At 45.0% G+C, this 22,426-nt stretch overlaps 2 protein-coding genes across 3 annotated transcripts in view; both read left to right on the top strand.

Annotated features, from left to right (window-relative positions):
- Positions 1–6,526: 6,526 nt before the first annotated feature.
- Positions 6,527–8,327, top strand: HNRNPA0 (heterogeneous nuclear ribonucleoprotein A0). Its single transcript, XM_057373700.1, has one exon. The coding sequence runs from the start codon at positions 6,863–6,865 to the stop codon at positions 7,787–7,789; it is 927 nt and encodes a 308-aa protein (XP_057229683.1). The 5' UTR covers positions 6,527–6,862; the 3' UTR covers positions 7,790–8,327.
- A 7,370-nt stretch (positions 8,328–15,697) lies between these two features.
- KLHL3 (kelch like family member 3) overlaps positions 15,698–22,426 on the top strand; it is a 50,869-nt gene continuing 44,140 nt past the window's right edge. The window contains exon 1 of one of the 2 annotated variants that reach the window (XM_057373698.1): positions 15,698–15,904. Coding sequence is in view for 1 of the 2 variants with exons in the window: in XM_057373697.1 (XP_057229680.1) it covers positions 19,717–19,730 (14 nt within the window). In the remaining variant the exon portion in view is untranslated. Of the gene's footprint in view, positions 15,905–19,592; positions 19,731–22,426 lie in introns of those variants that run through there. The other variant, XM_057373697.1, reaches the window with a different exon arrangement.

Genomic DNA, 22,426 nt, shown 5'->3' with positions numbered 1-22,426 from the left:
AATTCTTTTCCACAAATGTATATGTGTAAGTTGGAGTACTGCTCTGCGACTCAGAATTTTTTTCCTAATTGGAAATAATTACCACAAAAATAATTAGTGTTCACTACCTGGAGGTAGTTCACTCCATTATACTGCATAGCTCTAGAGAACAGCTTTGCAATATTCTTGATTCCTCATTCTGATCTCAATTTTGATACTCAATTAGCACATGACTAGAATGAAAARTCAACTGTTTTAAAATCTGATTTAACTATGAATGAGTTACTTACAATAACATATTAATTTTTAAAATTATGTCATGCCATGAACTGTTGGCTAATTTCTGCACTTTATTCAGTTGGCACAGAGCTAAGATGGAGATGAATATAATCCCTGACTGGAAGGTTAGCACCTTAATTTTTTGGGTCACTCAAGTTACTTTTGTTACTGAAAAGAGATAAAATATGAGTGAGTAATTGTAAGAGGACTATGACTGCATAAATTCGTATTTTATAATAGATTCTACTTTCCAAACCCTGAATCAATTCTTTGTAGCTTTCTAGAACTTCTCCAACTCCCTTCTACCAAAAGTCATCTCTGCCAAAAAATTAATTATTTCAATAGCTCACAGATTTGGGGGGAATATGACRATTTGTATCTCTGGTTTGTTTTTTTCCATTCAAGAATCTTTTTATAGCGACACTGTGACCACCAAACCCTGCTGTTCTCAAGGTATGACATCTTTCAATGCCGTAATTGTCAATTAACAAATACTTCAATAATCAAAAGGTTTTTCCCATTAATCTCAGTCTGTTTCATTTTTTCAGCATGTTTCAAACTGTAATAAGAGTTTTGATTTTCTGAATTAAAAAGCTGAATTCTAGATTGCCATTTTCTGTCTAGAAAGTCTCACTTCACAACACCTCATTTTAAAATTTCTTGAATAGCATGGATGTCTTACAGCTAATTTCAGGCAGGTACTTACTGAGTTTTACAGCACAACTCTTCCTGCTGTGCTCAAACAAAGCTTAATGTCAGTCATGCAAAAGCACCACAAACCCACCCCACAGAGGTTCTGTGGAAGGAGAAATAGATGGAGTCTAGGAATAGCTAAGGGGAAAAAAAGAAAAGCAAGTAGATTTTAATGTGATTGKAAAATACATAATGAAAAATTTGTGAGTAAAAAAAGATCAGAGCATGGCCAAGATTGTTGCAAGCTCCAGGTGTTCCTTTGTCAGAACTTATGATYCTGGTCTGTCTCAGTGAAAGTTCTTCCCTCTCACATTGCTACATTCTTTGATCCTTCACAAGAATCTTGACTTTTGAGACTGTATTTTGCTGCCTTACTTTCATCCCATCACTTCGAATAATGGCCAGCTTTTATATAAAATTTTAGGAAAGAGAAGAAAGGAAATAATGAATTATTAAAGAAGAGTGAACAGATGAAAGAGGAAAAGAGAAATTGAACTTCAGAGGGAAGAGAAGGGTGGGTAGGATTTAAGGAAAAATGGTAACTTAAGTCCAAAGAAAAGGATGCAAATTCAATTCTCTGATGACTTTCCACTTCACCCTTCACAAAGGTGTGTTTCTCTCCTCAGCAAACTCCCCTTAAAAATGGCTYGGGGAAGATTTTGTTTAGCAGATAAACTTTGATCCTACTTACTGAAGAAATAGYACCTGGAGGTTATTCTGTTACCTTTTTATCTGCAGGTTATCTTATTTTGCATTAAGCAAATACAAGAGAGGGGTAGTGTTTTATTCTCCATCTGAATTCACACAGGGTAGAGATTTTTATCCTGAGGAGTGTCATGTTCAGACTTTAGGGAGGCAAAAGACTATCTAGTTGCCTCTCAGTATTTTTTAATCTTTTTCAACAAAAAATCCTCTCCTGATCAGTACTAATTCATGAAAGTCTCCAAARTAAGATCACAGGTTTGATGTTTATGCAGATTAAAGTACAAACAGCAGAACAGAGTGAAAGATAAACTTTTGTCAAAAAAGCAAGAGCTCTTTCAAGGATAGCTGTGCATCTTTTGGAAGTTTTCACACCTGTARCTAAAGCAAGATGCTAGGCTGGGAATGCTCGTTGTGCTGCTGCATTTTTACACAAAATGCTTCTCCATGAGCTGTACAATTATTCTCTGCCTGAGGTGTTGATTTGGGTATGGGTGAGGCTTTCAAATGTCCAGTAACATCTCACTGAAACGATTTCTGCCAGCTGAAGGGTAAAACTAGACCTAAATCTACAGCATTGCACTACACTAAAAAAATACTTAAACTCATTAAAAATCCAAGTGATATACCTAATTTTTTTAACGCATCCATGCCTGTTGACTGTGGAAACAACAGATATAACTACATTAAAGAGGTTGAAACACGTAAAAAGGATATGACTTGGTGTTTAGATGGGGGTTTAGATAAAGTATTTATAACTTATGAGCTACTTTTGACTTCATGTTTTTTCTATTGCCCTTCATGCTCTTTTCCAAAACATTATTATTTCTTTTCCATCTTGACAGTTTGGACCCATTAAATAGCACGACAAGGYTGTGTTTCTTGAATGATAAAAATGATATAAAGAAGTCCTTAATAATTGCTTTTRTGTCAGCTTTTATTAAGAATATATGGTAACAGGAAGTCGTGTTGGAAAGGGACTGTTCAGATGTCTCTGATTTGCAATCTCTTAAGCAGTAATGCCCCCCTGTGGACTCTAGGTAATATAATTTCTTCTGAATAACAACGGTGAATGCATGAAAATGATGTGGCTTTCTTTCTTTCTAACACTAATTAAAATGTCCCATGAAGACATTTAGCACAGGGAATTATTTGGCCAGTGCTTCTGGTTTGAGAAACACATTCCCTTTAGGTAATGATACAAATGGAGTTTTGCTCTGAAAAAGCACCTAAATTTARAAACTTCAGCTGCTTATATAATGATTTTTTTTTTTAATTCTATAGGCTGCTATCAGAATTGATAAAACGTCATGCTACAAGAGAAGTGAAAAGCATAAATTTCCTTTGCATGCTGCTTTCCTAAGAATTTTTAAAACCCTAGGATGGTATTATGCATTTATTCATTTGCAGCAAAAAGGCGTTTAAAAATTCTGTGGCGAAGCTGCTGTAGCTGTTGTAGCTCTGYCTGGTACACATCTCACAGTGAGACTCATCTCTGGCTCTGCACTCTCATTGTGGCAGCACCTGTGTTTCTCTCAGGGAAAAGGCACAATTCAGGAGCATGGAAAGGCACCTCTTTCCCAGGAATGTGTATAAATCAGCGACTTGCTGCACAGATCCGGTGACTCTGCCTCACCAGGCGTGAATCTGACAGGAACTGGAGAGCTCTGGTTGGAGTCTCGGTGACAGCTCGGATGTCCTGGGAAGAATGAAGGTCTGTGGGATCTGCAGAAGGTGAGGGTTAGCTGTTTAGGAATCCTGCATCCTCAGAGCTGGGTGGGATGTGTCAGGACACATAGAGGTGCACACTGCTCTCAGCCCTTCCAGAGTGGGCACTGGACTCTGAGCAGGATTTTGAGTGAAGGTGTGACTGACACGAGGTCACTTTGGCAGCTGGACAAGGCAAGTGCACAAAAGGACAGGACACTAGGCCAAGTGCAGTTTGGCCTTGGTATATTATCAGAGGAGACATTTCCACCTGAAAGATATGGGGATGTGTGTCTTAAAGGCGTTTTGATTTCCTTAATCAACCCGGGAAAAGTGAAAATGAGGAGGAAACATTTSAGCTACACTTGAATTGAGTCAGTGGCTGATTTTTCCTACTGTTTTACTCACGTCTTAAAAACCCTCATCTCCTCCTTCTGATGCAAGCAGTGACTTTTTTCTTTGATCTCTTCCYTGGCCTACTTGTCTATCTTGCTTTCAGGGACAGAGGGTGAGCTGTAAACAAGCTTTGTTTCCTTTATCTGTTGAGGCCATAATTAGCTCCTCTTAATTTTTCCTTCTTTTTGCTCTAAATTACTATGAGTCTATAAAACTCCTGTGGATTATTTTCTACATGACACATACTAATTTATCTTGTCAAGGGCCATACAGTTCTTACAATAACTAGTATGCAAAATAGAGTTTTGTATTTCCTGCAATTATGTGGAGCTTGCAGATGGCCTYTGGGAAGAAGATTTTTATTTAATAGAGTAGGATATGTTTGTTTATTTTAAAACAACAAATATTTCAGTCGCATTATGGGCATATTCTCTTCTAAAACTAGATAAGTCAGCTCATGCATTGAGATAAATGGATCTAAACACGTGACAACTTTCCTTGTGATTGTCAAACAGGCATTTAATTGATTACTCTTACTGTAAACTTTGCTATATACTGTAAACTTTGCTATAACATAAAGAAAAATCCAATTTGGATAAAATCAGATGACTGTATTGCAAGTATTAATGCTACTGGTTAATGATGACCACAGCCTATGAAACAAAAGCATGTTCAGYCTCTCTGGATTTCCTCTGAGGCTGTGGTTAACCGACCTTCCAGCACAGTCAGGGTTCCTCTTGTGTCTCTTTCCCAGGCAGCATTTCCAATTGATCTGTGTCAGGGGGATGTCGCAGTTCTGCTTCCTCCCTCCTGCCAGCACCAGCAGGTCGTGCAAAAAATGCTTCAGAAAGCTGAGGCAGCTGAAAACAAAGTCCTTTTATTCATGATAAAACTATGGCTGCTTCAGTTCTCTTAAGTGGATCGCTGTATGTTTACAGAAGCATCGAGGCTGGCACYTGGGAAAAGGCAGGATCGCAGGGCTGGAGTGCTGCATCAGTTCAGGCAACTGTGGAACTGCATCCTGACAGTGCCTAATGCAAAACTGCAGGCATTCCTAGCTCCTGCATAATTTTTAACATAAACCCCAGTGACTGTAAGAGCGAAAAAAATTATCTTGTTTCTAATGAAAAATTCACYAAGTTGAAAGCAGTGCTGCAGCCTYCATGRCAGCAATGTTTAATGTGCTATAAAAGTAAGAGAAAAAAAGGAGAATGATTTCACTATTCGTCATGTCACAGCTCATGAACAGCTCTGATTATTTTCCTGAGAAAATACCTCCTTTTCAGAGCTAAGGAGAGATTTMAGCGTGAGGAGGCTGCGATAGGGTTGGAAAGAAGACTGGGAAACGGGAGGAAACAGCAGCAGCAACAGTGAGTGAGAACGAATCACAGAATCGTTTAGGTTGGAAAAGCCTTCAAAGATCACCAGATCCAACAATTCCCTCAGCACTGCCAAAGCCACCACTGAACCGTGCCCCAAATGCCATATTTGCACTGTCTTTTAAATCCCTCAAGAGATGTGATTCCACCACTGCCCTGGGCAGCCTGTGCCAAGGCTGGACAGTGTTTCCCGTGAAGAATTCTTTCCTGATATCCAATCCAAACTGCCCCCCGGCACAACTTGAGGCTGTTTCCCCTCATCCTGTCCCTTGTTCCCTGGGAGTAGTGTGAGCCCCTCGGTTGTCCCCTCCTGTCAGAGAGCTGTGGAAGGCGAGAAGGTGCCTCCTGAGCCCCCCCCCAGCTCCCTCAGCCGCTCCTCACCAAACCTGCGCTCCAGAGCCGGCCCCAGCTCCAGCCGCTCAGTGTCCTGTGAGCAGCGACCGGGCACTTGGGAGCGGCTTACCAAGGGGAAGAGGGACACAAACGAGGGAAGAGCCATCGCTGACAGGGATGAGCCAGGAAAAGGGCAGACCGGGGAAGGCAGTCAGGAACGGTCTGGGGAAGCTGAGGTGTCAACACAGCGGGCGAAGCGGAGCCCGAGCGGGATCCGTGCGGTCGCTSCGGGAGCCGGGAGTGTCCGGATCCAAAGGGGCCGTGCTGAGAGAACGGACCAGGCTCCGCTGTGCGGCGCCAACCACGAGGGTACGAGACAACGGTAGAAACCGATCACAGGAAGGTCCACCTGGACATGAGGAAGAACKTTCTTGTGCAGCGACCGAGCGCTCGGACAGACTGCCCAGAGAGGGTGTAGTGTCTCCCTCACTGGMGATATCCCAGAACGGTCTGGCCGCGATCCTGTGCCATGTGCTCTGTGCCGGAGCGGGGAGGTTGCGCCAGGAGCCCGCTGGGATTCCCTCCGAGCCGGGCCCGCTCTGAGGGGCGGCCCCGAGCCCCCTCACGCGATGGCGGCCGCTCCGCCATGGGGGGCGCGCGCCCAACGGTCCCCGCGTTTCAAACGCTCCCGCGCGCTCCGCCCCCCGCGCGCTGTCCCCTCCCGCCGCGGGGCGGGGCCGCGGGCAGCGAGCGCGCGCCGGCCGGAGGCGCCGTCCCATTGGCTGCCGGCCGCGGGCCCGGCGCATTGGCGCAGCCGGCCCCGCCCCTCCACCCGGCGCGCGCCGAATGCGTCCCGCATCTCTATTGGTTGGCCTTCCTGTCAGTCATCGGCAAACCCCGGGACATTTGCGAGGGTCGCGCCCTTTGATTGGCCGTCGTACATTTCCATCGCGGCCGAAGCYCCGCTCCTTAAATGTGAGTGGCGGGCGGTACCAGCCCCCGGCTCTCATTGGCTGAGGCGGTGASGGGGGCGGTCCCAGGGGGCGGGGCTCCCGGCGGCCCCTTTGTGTGGGCACCAGTCGCCGGCCGCGCTCCCGAGAATCCGTCGCCGCCATTTTGTGCGCGCCTGTGTTCGCCCCCACCCCCGCCCGCCTTTCCGCGGGAGCGGCGGCACTGGGGACGCCCCGACTGTGCTGCCGGCCAGGTGAGGTGGAGCGGAGGCGCCGGGCCGCGCCGAGGGAGCCACCGCCGGCGGCCGCCGCAGCCCTGAGGTCGCGCTGCTTGCTGGGGGAAGAAGCGGCAAGACGGAGCAAGGGGGGAAAAAACCTCCGGAGCTGCCCCCGAACAGGAGGAGGAGTCTCGGCGCCAGGCCCAGGCGCGGCACCGGCGGCAGCATGGAGAACTCGCAGCTRTGCAAGCTGTTCATCGGCGGGCTGAACGTACAGACCACGGAGGCTGGGCTGCGGGAGCACTTCGCGGCCTACGGCACCCTCACCGACTGCGTGGTCGTGCTCAACCCACAGACCAAGCGCTCCCGATGCTTCGGCTTCGTCACCTACTCGGCGGTGGAGGAGGCGGACGCCGCCATGGCCGCGTCCCCCCACGCGGTGGACGGGAACGCGGTGGAGCTGAAGCGGGCTGTGTCCCGGGAGGACTCGGCCAAGCCGGGCGCTCACGCCAAGGTGAAGAAGCTCTTCGTGGGCGGCCTCAAAGGGGACGTGGGCGAAGGGGACCTGGTGCAGCACTTCAGCCAGTTCGGCCCCGTGGAGAAGGCTGAAATCATCGCCGACAAACAGAGCGGGAAAAAGCGTGGCTTCGGTTTCGTCTACTTCCAGAACCACGACGCCGCCGATAAGGCGGCCGTGGTCAAGTTCCACCCGATCCAGGGCCACCGTGTGGAGGTCAAGAAAGCCGTRCCCAAGGAGGACATCCAGGCGGGCGGGGGAGGCGGCGGCTCTTCCAGGCCCTCCCGGGGAGGCAGAGGAGGAGGAAGGGGTCGGGGCGGCGGCGGCAACCGGGATCACAACGGTCTTTCCAAAGGAGGCGGCGGCTACAACAGCTACGGCGGCTACGGCGGGGGTGGAGGCGGCGGGTACGGCTCCTATGGCAGCGGTTCTTACGGAGGCGGCGGCGGAGGGGGAGGCGACTACGGCAACGGGTACGGCGGGTTCGGCAGCTACAGCCAGCACCAGTCCTCCTACGGCCCCATGAAGAGCGGCGGAGGAGGTGGAGGAGGGGGCGGCAACTGGGGGGGCCGCAGTAACAGTGGACCGTACAGAGGAGGCTATGGTGGGGGAGGCTACGGGGGCGGCTCTTTCTGAGCTGGAGCTCCCATACCCATTGAGGGGGGGGCGTGGAGAGCCCTCCCTTCGATACGGGGCAGCTTGTAAATGATTTCTCCCCTCATTCGCCGAAGGGCAGCTCGTTTTAAATGCCTCCCTGCTGTGGGAGCGGCTCCTAAATGCCCCTTGAGGGTCGCCTCTACTGCCTGTGCCACTTCGTTCTCTCTGAAGATGGACTGGGCCYCACATACACATATTTTGTGTTACAGTCATTGATGGACTCTATTTTTTTATTATTACTTGGACCTTGGTCGTTTTTATACTAGCAAAAAAAAAAAAAAAGTCTTGTTTTGTTTTTTGGGGGGTGCGGGGTGGGAGGTGTCTTGCTGATCTGGAGTAAAAACTGGGGAGGGTTASAGGGGTATTTTCTTTGTTGTAAGGACTTGATACCTGGATACTACGTTTTTTTCTACAAAAGCTMCTCGGATCCCATGACTGACTTTTAACATTTCTGTAAAGGAGGAAAAAATGGTTTTTACTTTTTTTATTTTTTAAATAAATCATTGTGTTCATTGACCTTTACACGTCTAATTTTTTTTCCTAGGATCAATTCCGTACGGTTTTAAGGCTTTCCTAGGTTTGAAGCAAGTGTTCCTCTACTTTAAAATCTCTGTGTTCTTAGAGTAGTAAATATTTTGTTGCCAGTAAAGGTCCTAACTGACTTTTTTGCTAGTGGCTTTCAAACACTCGACAGAGAAATTTTTGAAATACTAATCTGTGGATGTGGTCTGTTTTTTAAATACTCGTTCTCACTTTGGCAGTTTGTGTGCATCCACCGTCTTGTACTAGGCAGTTTGACGTGCTGACATGGTTAGTCAATTTTTTCTATAGGAATTTTCCATCAACGTATGTACTGTGTAGTTTTGAAGAAATAGTTTGTGTTAAGCATGTGTTTCATTCATATAAAATGTTCAGAATTTCGTATTGCTTAGTTTTCAAGTCCTTGGTTTGTCTGTGTGTGATTCCTTCCAGGAAAGGGTCGACATTAATCCCTTCTATTAAAGGTATATTTGTCTTCCTAGCCCAGGGTTAAAAGCCTTCTCATTTGGAACTATTGTCCTTTAAAGTTCCCCCGAGAACTCTCGCAGCTCCATCTACCGTCAGGATGGCAGCCCCGTGCTGTGGGCTTCTTAATACAGGAGTAAAACTSGCTTGCTAACAAGGATACCAGACTTTGGAAAGTTATTTTATGCCACTAGATGACTGGTATAGAGTGCAGTGATATCTGCATKTGAATAAAGATGGGGTCCTTAAATACTGACAGGGGTGGGGAAAAAAAGGAAWGGATTTGCAATTCCTGCCTCAGCACGTAATTTAAAAAGTAATAATTGCAGGTGCCCATATTTCAGAAAATGGTAATCTAAACTCTGGGCAAARAGCTCTGAGAACTGAGCCAGCAAGTGTATAACTTAGGTGCTAGTTGTAAAGCAAAGATATTTGTGTAGTCTGCTTGATTAAAAAATGTATATTTGTAGCCCTTTCACGCAATAGAATTAAAGTTTGTTGTTTATTAAAAAGCATAATGTTTTAGGGGAAAACTGCCTTCCTGCATAGAAATATAGAATAGCAACGTTTATGGATATCAAATAAAAGATTTGAATTCTTATATGCTTGAGTGAGAGTATATATGATGTGGGCATGGATTAAAAAAAGTACAAAGTTATTTTGACTTCAGGTTTCTAAGCTCTTAGAGTGCTGATGCTTCATGGGACTGCATCCTAAAAGCTGCTTTTTGCTTTGCTCCAGATATGCAAGATATTAGCTGTGTAGTTCTCATAGATTCCAGTGAAAAGTTAAATGTGTAGGGCTTCAGCTTCTGGGCTGAAGGAAATTTCGCATGAAATTTCAAGGTATTGTTACTCTTTGGTATCAATCTAACCTTACGATGATTTAAATTGAAATGAGCCTTTGTTGCTATTAGAATTGAAACTGCATCAACTTAATTACCTTTGTAAGCTTAAACAAACAACTTTTTCATATCATCAGGATTTAAACTAAGCTGAGTTTCTTCCTGATGGTGGTAATTTATGGTTCTTATAGGGGGACTGGTTCTCTTTGGCTTAGCTTAGCTTTTATGGATAGATTCCAAATAACCTGCTGTTTGCAATTATATTGTAATTTTTCTATTTCAAAAGCCTGTTAGTCGCCGTTGTGCACCAGCATCACTCATACGTTGTTGTAAGTTGAGTTTCAGAGTTTGAATTTGTAAAACACTGCGAGTGCCMGCTCTTGTCCATGCACAGCTTCAGGTGGTTTTATTTCAGCTCACTGGGCTTGATATTTTCTATACCTTTGCACTTTACAAGCACATTGTAAGTCATCCTTGAACTTCATTTGCAGCACAATTTTCCTGTTTGTTGCTGAAACGAGCTGTTCAGTTCTAGGTTGTGTTTTAGTTTGGGTGGATGATTTAGACCCTTGCAGTAGTGACTTGCCTTAACCTTATTAAGGGACAGCCCGGTTTGCAGAGAAATGGTTAAATCCACTTTTGTGATGYGTCTTGTCATTTGACTTAGAAAGCTAAAGGTTTGTGCACCAACTATAGCTTTATGGTATTTTCTTGTTATGTGCTGTGACAGAATATGTTGATACTAGAAACAAGCAGGTTTTTTAAAAAGTGACTTTGCGTGTGAAATCTGAGAGTTTGGTAACTGTTGAGCTGACCCATGCTGTTACCTGTGTTCAGTAGTCCTCGTAGGACTAATGTGTGCTAGAAAAAAAGAGCTGATCCCAGAAATGGCACATGTATTAGGGAGTAGGCTGCCTAGTGTCTCCCTCAAAAGATTGTCACCTGTTTAACAATATTCTCTGGTGGCTTGAGTAGGTGGCATTTGCTATCATCTGACCTCTCGTCTCTCAGGAACAAGAATTTCTTGTGACCCTGCAGGTGGCATTGGAGAGGATCTTGTAAGTGCTGACTGGATAAGGGGCAGCAGTGCTAGGCTGTACCACGGAATAGAAAAGTGCAGTTCTGTATTSGGTGGCATTAAAGACACAGTGACTTGACTCTCTTGGAATAGAAACCTGGTTCTAGTACAGTTCCTAGTAATAAGAGATTTTTTGATAAAGCTTCGCTTTTGTCTTTAATGGTATTTAATGATTTTCTGACCCCTGGGTGGATTTGTCTGTAGAGGTGCGTAGGAAGGATTGAGATGAAATAAGGTTATAGCTGGCATGTAAGTACGTTTGTGACTTCACAGTTGCTTTAGGAAAGTCATGAAGATAGAAATWAAGTAACATTATTTTGCTGTTCCTTAGTTTGTAGTTGAGTTCTGAAGTTCCTATGTCTGAAATTATCTCAATAATTTAATGGCCTTCTGTTCAGGACCAAATGTTGGATTATTCTTGTGTTACCTGTGAGAAATAGAAAGTAAGATCAATTAGTTTGCCTTCAGCATTTAATRAAGTAAAAATGTGGTAGTTTTCTTAAAACAGAGATGTTCTTTTATTTTTGTAATCTGCATGACCAAAATGGAATTCCCCAAACCAAACTTTTCAGACTACAGTGTCACTGAACTCAGTGTGTTGTGATGTACATACAGTTTTTTATAGTAATGGGTATTCATGTCTACTCTAAGGTATAATTTGTTCTTGACTTGTAAATTTTATTTGGCTAATAAAACTAGCCTAACTTTCACTTTTATAATACTGCCTACTACTGCATTAAAAAGAAGCATGCTAAACACCTGTATATGCAGTGCAATGATACCTGCACAAGTCGGTGGAAGTACCTCCCATGTGTTTAACATTAGGTACTGAGAAGGTGGTTTAGAACAGTGGTAACAACTTGGATRGCAGGAAATGTGTGCGTCACTGATTGTGTGACACACTTGAAAATCAGAGTTGTGTCTTGCCCTACAGGCTTCTGTAGTAACTTGGGTGGACAGTCCTTATCCTCCAGAACTGAGTGAGCTTTTGGGGTTGTGTTGAGTGTGGCAAGGGCTGCAGTGCAGCTGCAGTCCAGGCTCCAGTACTGGCTCTGGGAGCTGCAGTCCCATTCCCAGAAGCTCAGCCCTGTGGGGAGATGGGGGTGTGCACAGCTGGGCARTGACAGGAGGTGTGCCTGAGCTCTACCAGAGTCTTTGCACATACAGACTTAATGACCTGTGAAGCAGAAATACTTAAAATGGCTAAAAGTTCTCAAATGCTTTATGGTGTCCTCCTGCCGCTGCCCCCACTTCCCCCCCAGCTTAGATCTCTGTAAAGAAAATTTTGCTTTCATTTAGCATTGAAAGATCTAAGCAGATGGTGTAGCTCAAAAAACTGCTTATTATMCTGCTGTGTCAGCTGGTACTACTGTCCCAACATGGCATTCCCACTGCTACTGAAAAGGGTCTGAGCTGGAGTGATGCTGAGGACCTCAACCTCCCATTCAGGAGTGAAAATAGAGGAGCTTCCTTCTTCTATGTACCTCAGAATGTTTTTTCTAAAATGAAAAAGTTTGGCTTAAATCATTATATTGTTAATTAATAAAATAGCCTGAAGGACACCCCTGTGATGTGCCCATGTGAACAAAACATGGTGTGTTGTGAGAGTGGAGCTTTGCTCCTACAGTCTGTGAGAGGGTTGGGTTTCTGATAGAAAGCAGTTTATCCAAGCCTTAGATTAGGATTGTTTGACCTGTTGTAGCTACTATGGATTAGTGTTTATCATGTAATCAACAGGTCATACCACATTTATGTGGTTTACATTGTTACAGGCTTTTACTTTCTGAGCAATTTGGAAGAAGGCATTTTCAATAGTTTTTYAAACTGTCAATGGGTAATACCTTGGATTAATAGTAGGTGATTAAATGTGTAACACTCAATTTTCAGTCTTCCACATTAGCCAGAGGTGTAGTTTACACAACAATGGGTTATTTAACATGGTTTGCATAAATTGATGCTGTGACCTGGTGTATGTGTCCCTCAAAGATGAGAWTTCTGCTTGTTATTTTTGTATTTCTTAATGAATAAAACAGTTGTATTCCTGCTTCATTTGAAAATGTATTTCACAATGCAAGCACAACACAAGGAGTTCTGAGCAAGCCTGAGCAAGCACTATTTGCTTTTGTTGATGGGCAYTTTTTAGGTCTCCTGTTGAAGCATTTCTACTCTAGTTTGCTGGAATGTGTATGTATATGCACACGCAGATGTTATCCCTACTTCCACTTACCTTTAAGGAGTCTTTATTTGTGCTGTAATGTAAGTACTGCTATTGATGAGTGCCAGATGTGTATTTCTCTTTATAAGATGAAAGCCTTTCTGCTGTATTTGTTTCCCTCGGAATTTTGTCTTATTCACCTSTATACTAGGACTTGTAAAGGGGCTGGTGGAGTTGGGTGTTTTTCTYGTTGTTCACTTTGACAAATCCTAGTCTTTTTGCCTTCTCTGCTCTCAGGACTCAGCAGTTTCTGTTCTATATAAATGGGAGGAAAGAGTAACTTTTGAACTGATACCTCTTGYTCATATGCTTCTCAGACTGTTTTAGTGATATCTATATTCCCCTTCCCTTAAAATCATCTGTCTTGGAAAATGGATAATGGGAACCCTGAAAGAACAATGACTGTAAAGTTGTAGTTCCCTACAGAAGAGAGACATTCTTYAGATTTTTCTGTTTCCTGTAGTTCTATCTACATTATAGACTGAACAGTTAAAAAGATTGTACTATTCAGGTCTCGGCTGTAGCAAAAGGAAAAATAACAACCAGCATAAAAAATAAAATTCAGCTACTGTTCTCTGTCCGTGGTTCAGCCTTTGCCAGTAGGAGTCCTAACCTAAAGCTGCAGCAGCATTTTTTGAAGTACATTSTCAGTGTGGTTAATCTTGGTGCAACTTTTTTTTTTTTTTGCTAAAAGTCTGTCAGGCAAAGCTGCAATGTTGCCTGTTGCTGTTACAGTAAACGTCGGGTTTAGAGCCCTGGCTATTCTCAGATTGTCATCCATCCAAGGGATAACCAAAGCTCCTTAACTTGGAAAACTAGATGTCAGGCCCAGGCAGACTAATAATGCCATCTGTCTGAGGCATCTGGATATTAACCCTCTTAGCATGATGCTTAGGGTTTCATTCCCAAATGCTTTCGCAGATGGAAAATAYGCAGATTTGAAAGAATACCTCTTCTTAAAAAAAAAAAAAATTGGACTATGTTGAGCTATGTACAATTTTAGTACATATTATATTCATTAAACTACTATAAATACCTCTTTTCATGAGTAATGCAGTGAGGAATCTGCCAATTTAGAAAGGAATTACATTTCTGGCTGGAAATGTGTCAAGACGCACATTTGCTCAGCACCATCAAAGTACCAATCACTGATTAACATTGCAGAAAAATTCCTTAGAAGCAAAATGAGCTCACGAATCTGAAAGTACATCRTTTGTTCAAATGCTACTTTGTACCATGGAATTGCCAACTGGTTTGTCTCACAGAAGCCCTGTTTTCCTGGGAATGCTATTTGAATTTAAAGAGATGCAAAGCCACTCATCTGAAAACATGCTGTTAGCCTGTAACCTGGTTAATATAAAAGATGAATATCATCTCAGTCTCCTCTGTCATTTCTGTAATTTTTGTTGCTTTCTGTAGCTTTACAATAGACTTTCTCTCTTCTGTAAGAATTTGCTTTCCACAAAACCCCGGGGAGAAGGAAGCATAAGTGTAGTCGCTGGAGGAAGAAAGTTCAGGGGAGCTGAACCTTTTTCCAGCACAGACTTGGATTAAAGCAAWGCTAGAAAAAATGCATGAGTAGTTTGGGAGTGGAGGTTCATGTGCTTTTGACATTTTCTCTGTGGATCAGTAATCTTGTTTTCTTTACTGCACACTAGCCCAGCTCCAGTGGAAATCCTCCCTCTCCCAGCCACACACCCTGGTAACAAATTGCAGCATGGGCAGGGCATGGCCCTGGGGGGAGGCTGTGCTCACCTTGTTGTTGTATACAAGCACAGCACTATCAGCTGTGTTTTGAAATAGTTTACTTCATTTTCATCCTCCAGATCCCCTCCCTTCTCAGAAGGGATATCCTCTGGTGTTGGGCTTAGTGGGTGTTCCTGGGATGGGTGGCAGCATTGTGAAGATTCCTGATTCTAAATTCCCAATACTCTCCTTGTGCTTATTTAGAACTTCTTCAGGTTTTAGTAATCTTTTAAGTTTACTGGGTAACAAATTTGGCCGAAGTCCTTTACTGTGAGATTTCATTTGGACTTAATTATTTTCTTTCTACCACTGCTGTAGTAATGATGCTCCATTTACTGGAGAGAGCTCCTTTGAGTCCTGACTGGAAGTTCAGGATTTCTCCCCCAAGATCCCTGCTGGACTGCAGGATGTTTGTAGTTGTCATTGCTAATGCCTCTTGGTTACAGGCAGCTGCATTCTGCAAGAGTAGTGCCAGCTTTCTACTGTTACTTCATGGAGATKCATCCTCCTGGAAAAGAGAGATTCCCAGGAGCACAAAGGAGCTCAGCCCTTGCAGTCAATGTGCCTTTTCCCTTTAAGCCCATCTGTCCATTACTTTCTGCAGTCTTAAATGCAGGCAAATTATTTTTTCTCAGATGACATCATTTAGATGTTGTTATGAAAATTTTCTTTTAGTCACCCAGCACCAGTTAAAATCTCAACTTCCTCTCTGTGGTATCAATTTTACTTTTAAATCTTTGAGGCGTGAGCTTGGTGATGAATCAGCACCACGTGTGTTTTGGAAATTTTACGATGGCTCTGCGTGTAGGTGGTGGCAATGGGRAGCTCTTGGTTTCCATGTATTGGGGAGTCAGATGAGAGGGAGTTGAGAAACATCACCTTCGAAAGGAAGAGCTGGGCTTGTTTTAGTGCTGGTGCTGCTCTGTGCCAAAAGTGTTGCAATGAGCTGATGCCACACTCTCAAATGCCTTCTCAAAATGTGTTTTTTTTTCTCCCTCACAGGGTTCACTTCTGTGTGCATGAGAGGATGGGAAGCTGAGCCCAGAAAAGCACACCACGAAACTCCAGGAAGAACAGAAACACGAGCTGAGCCCCAGACATGCAGTTCCTACTCTGTATATGCTGTGGAATATTGAACAGAAAAAGAGGTTTGCCCACAAAATACCAAGCAGGATAATGAAGGACAATCTATTACTTCTGAGGAAGGTATGCTGCCTGAGACAGGCTTTTCTGTTTGGTAAAATAATGTGCCTGCAGAAACCTGCCTAAATTTTTGTGTGTGGCAGCTGTGGGATTGATCTTTTGTGTTGATGTTGCAGTATGAGGGTGGTAGACGCTATCTCTTGACTTTTGCAAAGAGCAAGAAATGAAATGTTTTAAAAATTCCAGGAAGAGTGCAAGACAATGAGTGTACAGGGAGTAACAGTAAAGAGATTTGGGTTATGGTGTTGAGATCCTGAATGAGAGTATCTTTGTTTATGCTGTTTTCACTGAGTTATACTATACAAATATTAATTAAGCCATATATCTTTATGAAGCACATGGATTATTTCCCTTTATTACAGAAGGTAGTAGTGGAAGCATTAAGGGTTGTATTATAAAGAACCACATTAAAAATATATCCTATTAGAACAATTTTGGTGAAAAAAATCCTATTTTTTGTTCCATTGCCTATAATTTTTCTCAAGTTCAGTGTTTATCTCAGCCTGCAGGAAGAACTGTACTCTCATTAGGTACAGACTCTCAGGAGGCAGAGGGACTTGGTAGCATTTAGGGAACTGAATACTGGCCTTTGCCTTTGTTCCTGTGCCCACAAGAGTTGTTTTTACAGCTTTCTTCCTGATTCTYTTTTCCTTTTGAGCACTAAATTCTAAACAATAAAATCTATTTGAAAATCTTCCTGCAAATTTCTGATAAATATGACTGCAGGGCAGGAAGTGTGTGCCCCTGACATAGGTGACTGCGGGTGGTATCTGTGGCTTTTGCTCCAGGAAAGTGTCGGAAGAGCAGCAGGAAGAACATTTTCAGCTGGTGGGTAACTGCTGTGTAGGGAGAGCAATGGAATGGCTGATGCCCCAGAAATCACRGCTGGGAGGTGAAGATGGTCAGGGGTTGTTGCTCTAGAGGTGGTAATGTTATAAAATTGTTGGAATAAGCCCACTGTTTCTGTAGGGATTGCGATTTACACAAAAGACTAAAGGAAAACTGTGTTGTAAAGCCCGATTTTGCTGGTCTGGCCAAGCAGGAGCACGGAGTGGGATGTGTGCCAGCAGAGGGCAACAGCCCGGAGCGCCACTGTGATGCTGGTGGCTCCTGCAGCWTGTGCCCGGAGAGCAGATCCCGGGGGATTCATTGCTGGGGTGGATGTTCCAGCCCTGCTCTGGGAGTCACATGCTTTAGAAAATGTGCTCCGGTGCCAGGGTCTTACCACTTMAGCTGCCAGAACATCCCTGATCCCAGCTCTGGCCAAGTCCTTACCTATTTGATGCAATTTGCTTTCTGCTGGGTTTTTGGGAGGTGAGGTGACTTTCAGGCTTCTGCAGAGGCTGTGGAGCTTGACCGGGTGTTGTCTGATTGTATTTGGACTCTTCATATAATTAAATTCTYATAAGCACTTCATGTCTTTTACTTATAACCCCAGGAAAGACTTCTGGATCAGATTGGTAGTGATTGTTTTTATTCCCTCCCTTTGTGCCACTTTTATTGAAGAAATTCCTTGCAACTGTGGAGACACTGGCAATGCTTTGCTCTCCTGTCTCCCAGTGGTTTCTTGGAATTGTGGGGTTTGGTTTTTCAGTGTAGTTCTGATGATTATCACAGGAATCTGGAAAGGTTTAGGTGGGCTGAGGGCTGCTGGGACTGGCTGGAACAGGCACTCTGGGGACCTTTCTAATCTGAGCATTGGTTTTCTGATTGTCAGTGATCGAAGGTAGATGAGATGTAGGAGGAATTTAGGACTGTGTGAGACTAGGAGTTTTTGAAAGAGGCTGGAAAAATTCCACCCATCAGGTGTCACTAAATCCTTTTGACTGAATGCTTTTTCAAGATACCAGTCTTTGCACTTACAAACAAACAAGAAATTTATGTCTTGGAGTTGTTACCCAGTCACGATTATTTTGCAAGGCTGCTATAAAGATAATCTCTGATTACTGGAACATGCTTTTGTCCTGCTCCAGCAAGGACTATGCACTCATTTGCTCTTGTCTGTCACTGGGATTTACCTTTCTGTGGCTGCTCTCATGATTTGTAGAATCCATTGGTACACAAGCCCATGGGGCAAAGCACGTAAGAAGCTATTGCTGATTTGGTTCAATTTAGGTGGTTAGCTCCCAGGTTGACTGGAGTGAGATGTAAATTTTTATGGTGAAAGCCTAATATTTTGTTATTGGAAAAAACATGTGTTAATAAAAATACACAGGCATTTTGCAGCAATTTCAGGACTTGCTCTTGTATCTGGACTTTTTATGATTACTGAGGGATTTACTCGATGGAAACAAGCTCTAGCCCTCATTTCCGAGGTAAATGCTATTATTTTTATAGAGTTCCTTTGTCTCACGTTTGAGCTTGTGTCTTACAGTTTTGCATGTTGTGCATGAACAGTGTAAGACTGGGAAATACTCGAGGATCTGGATGTTTTAAACTGATRGTTTAACAGGATTCTCTAGGGAAAATGAAAGAATTTTGCCCGAATTCTGTGTGAGGTTTGACTTCATGKCTTTATCTGTATTTCTTCTGTTTATGGGTAGGCAGCCAAATGGTGTTTAAATAGCAGGACTCTCCATCCCTATGTGTCCTTGATAAAGYCTTTTAAGTTTCAGGTGTGTTAAGTTTTCTTATCTGAAGAATGAGGGTGATTGGTAGTTAAGATTCTCAGCAAGCTTTTGAAACTGTCCTGTGGAAGRTACAATGGCATCTCTTCAATCATCATTGCTGATACTTTAAAAAAGATGTATGAAACTTGGGCTGAGAACATGGCTTGAGGAGAAACATACAGGAGCGAGGTAATTTTATTTACAAAAGAGATGAAATGGCATCTTCCAAGAGAAATCTCTTGATATTTCCAGTTACCTCTTTCTTTTGCACAAGAACATTCTGTGAATGGAAGAGTAATGRAAAAAGCAAATGTTTCTTGTCTTTAATACAATTAACCTCTAAGGCCTCACTGCTGGAGAGTACAATTGAAAAATTATTTTAATAAAATGAGGGGAAAAAAGATTTATGTAAAAGTCTCTGCATTTGTATCAATTGGAATAAAAGTGACAAATGTAATTTAGTTCAGTGCTTTAGGCTAAACAGCACCTGCAGTTGAGAAGGACCCATATTGTCTATGCGGGGTGCATTTGGCCTGACAGATYGCATAAAGGACAGGAAGGTTTTGATAAATTGGGGAACGGGAAGCTAGATGCGGCAGGACTGGGGAGACTTAGGAGGGCTGGGACTCTATCTATCCTTCCTCTCCATCACCGCTCCTCTGCTGCGCTGCCGGTGCTCGGGATTGACCTCGGGACCGGGGATGTTCAGCCACTAAAACTTTTGTCCGGTCCGTAGTTTGCAGGGCTGGAAGCGGTTTGGGGCCACTCGGCTCCTCCCGGAGGAGAGCTCCGTCCAGCGGGCGGTCGGAGGGATGGTGCTCGGGGCCGGGGGCTGCTGTGCCGGGTGCCGCTGTCCGCCGGGCCGCCTCGGGGCTGTCCCTGACCTATTTGGTGCCGCAGCGGCGGAGTGCCGCTAGCCGGAGCCGGGGCGCTCTCGGGCGCTCTCGGGGCGGTGCGGGGCGGTGCTGGCGTTGCCCGGAGACGCTCGCAAGCCCCGCCGGGGAGGGGAGGGGAGGGGAGGGAGGGAGGGAAGAGAGGGGAGGGAAGGGGGCTGCGCGGCGGCGGCGGCAGCAGTGGCAGTCGGTGCGGCGGGCGCGCCCGGCACGCAGCGCTCCGCTCCCGCAGGAAGCGGCCCGGGGCGGGGGCGGCCGCTCGCAGCCATGCCGGGCCCGGGGCGCTGAGCCGGCCCCGCCGCCGCCCCGCACAATGGAGGAGGAGAGGTGGGTACCCRCGGCAGCCTTTGTGTGCGCTCGGGATGGGGCTGCCCTTGGCCCATCGCGGTGCGAGCGATGCGGGGCTGTGCGCAGGAATGCGGGGTGCGGCTGCGGGATCCCGCTCGCCCGCTGCTCGCCGCTGGCAGCGATGCCTCCCTCCTGCGATGGGCGCCTGCCCTGCTGTGCGCGGATGTTGCAATGTCATGGTGACAGACAGGCGGCTTCGCCCCGCGCACCCACACCGAGCCAGCCGAGGGCTTTTCGTGGAATGTGTTTCGGATGGAATCGAGGAGATGCGGGAGGAAGGTCGGGGGCTGTTCGCGAAAATGGAGGTGCGGGGCAGGGGGGAAGGATGCCGGACAGGGGGGTGGGATGCAGGACAGGGGGGTGGGTGGCTGCTCACCCCACCGGCACCATGTGTCGGGCTTGTGTGTGCCCTGCCTGCGCCTGGAACCGCGGGCAGCCGACTTGGGCATTCCGCTGAAGACAGACCCGCTGATATTTGCTGCTTTTTTGAGTCACGAGTGAAAATCCGTAACGTCCGTGGGTCCTTTGGGGATCGCCTTTCCTGCCGGCGTGTGTGTCAGCCGGGCGCTGTGCGGTGTTAGGGCAGTGCAGGGGATCCCGCGTCTCCCTCGCACGGTGGCTGGGCCGTACACACTTTATTTCCTGCCAGGCARATATTTTGCTCCAAAACCTGCGTGAGGAAGTGTTTACCGAGTCGACCTAGTGTCCACTGAACGCATAAAAGATATTATTGCTGCTTAGGGAGCTCGTGGATGTCAGAGAGATGTTCACTGTTTCGGCTCTGCCCTCATTACTCCCCTCTGTCAGGTGCCTTTCACACACCAGAAGCCACTTGCATTGCTCCAAACTAAACATTAAGCTGGTTTGGGTTTTTGCAATATTTTTTTTTTTTTTTTAAATAGGATATGCTGAGTGTTTCCTTTTGCGCTGCTGACCTTACAGGGAGTGGGGGAACAGAGGGGGCTTGACCTGCTGGTAGGGYTAAACGTCAGGACTTGACAGAAGTTCTGTTTAAATATGATGCATTAGAAAATTAAGCTGCAATCAGCCCCCAAATTCTGGAAAATTTCCTTCTGTTGAGGGAAAACATTCACAGCAGCCTGTGGGAGTTGTTTTCCAAGCTCCAAAGGGCAGCTTTCTACCCTTCTGTGACTCAAGGGCTGCAATTGTTTGTGTATTTAATGTGCAAAACCTTTCATCCTGCCACATTTCTCATTGTGGGGCTTTTTGCTTCCCGTAATGGTGTCAACAGGCACCTCTGAATATTAATCCAAATATTAATTTGTTTCAAGTGCCTTGAAATCTTCGTTTGTCATGCTAGATGCTAGCTCATGGAATGAGATTTCCTTTTTTTTTTTTTTGTTTCTTTGTTTGTGTAAATGAGCCTGTGTTTGAGGAAGTGGAACAGAGCTGTTTTGATACCCTAGGCTGGGATCATCCTTGGCACAGTTGCTTATTACTTTTATTTGATGGTTGCCAGCAATGGTTTCACTTTGACTGGAGGCCTTTTTTCTGGGGATACAGTGGTGAAAAAGCCACCGGAAAAATACCTGCACTGTTTTACCTTATCCTGTTGTTTCCAGACCATCTGCTTTTAGGGCATGAAGGAYTATCCCCATCAGCATGTTCTCTGCCTCTGGAAGTGAGGAATGATTTACCCAAATTGCTGCTCGCATTTCTAGTTTTCGGGAAGAGGAMGGCGGTCCTGAACTGGTTGTGGGCAGTAATGATGTGGGGCTCGACTCTTGGCAAGGAAAGCTGGAAATATTCACCTGTTTTCTTCTGGTTCAAAAGGGCACAGTGTGTGGGGCTGTGCTGGGGCTGCTTTACCTGCTTGAACAAGTCCTGGGAGGAGGTGCTCAGGAATGACCTTGGTGGGCTCACTCCGTGATTCTTGTGTGCTTTTGCCCCGGATTTCAGCTCAGGTCCATGTCAGCCAGATTGGTCCTCAAATTTTACACCTGGTGACTCTCATTATGGGAGAGTTCCTCCTGGTTTTTAACATTACTGCATTTTCCGTTTCCATAGGCAGTGAGGATCAGTGTTGTTGGTGCTCACATCACCTCTGACTCTGGTCCCAAGCCTGCCCAGACTCAAATATCCTGTTAACTTGCACACCCAGGTTGTTCRGTGGTATCATGTGCCCATGTCATTGCACATGAGCAGAAGCAGCTGGGGACAAGGGAGATTTAACCTGAAACATTGGCAGTAAAATATTTCAGAATCCTGGTTTTCTTTTACTGTGCTGAGGGAGACTTATATTTTATGGAGAAATTGTGTAAGGCTTACACTTGGGCATGATACTCTGGTTCTGAATTTGCAAGGTGATTTTGAATTTGAATAGAAAAGAGCCCCTGGACTGTTAATTTTTTTTGTTAAAATATTAAAGCAGCTGTAGTTTTATATTTGCGTGAGGGTAGTCTGTGTATCTGTTTGAGAAATACAATATTTGCCTTTGAAAGCAAATGGTATTGTTGTATTTGAGTTTTTTTGTGTTGTTTCCATTACTGTCAGCAAGGACCTTTCTTCTCACTAGTTCCCAAAGTCTGCTTTCCCCCTGAGGTCTCCTTTAATATGAATATCCTTTTGGGGMTCTGCTCTATGCCAATTGTGTGTTTTCCTAAGCTAATGTCTCCGTGTTTATGTAGGCAATGAAAAAAATCAACAGAACGAGA

Source organism: Malurus melanocephalus, unplaced genomic scaffold (genome assembly GCF_030028575.1).
Source record: "Malurus melanocephalus ecotype Western Australia unplaced genomic scaffold, MMel_1.1 scaffold_205, whole genome shotgun sequence".
Classification (NCBI taxonomy): domain Eukaryota; kingdom Metazoa; phylum Chordata; class Aves; order Passeriformes; family Maluridae; genus Malurus; species Malurus melanocephalus.
This window is presented reverse-complemented; position numbering and strand designations above follow the sequence as displayed.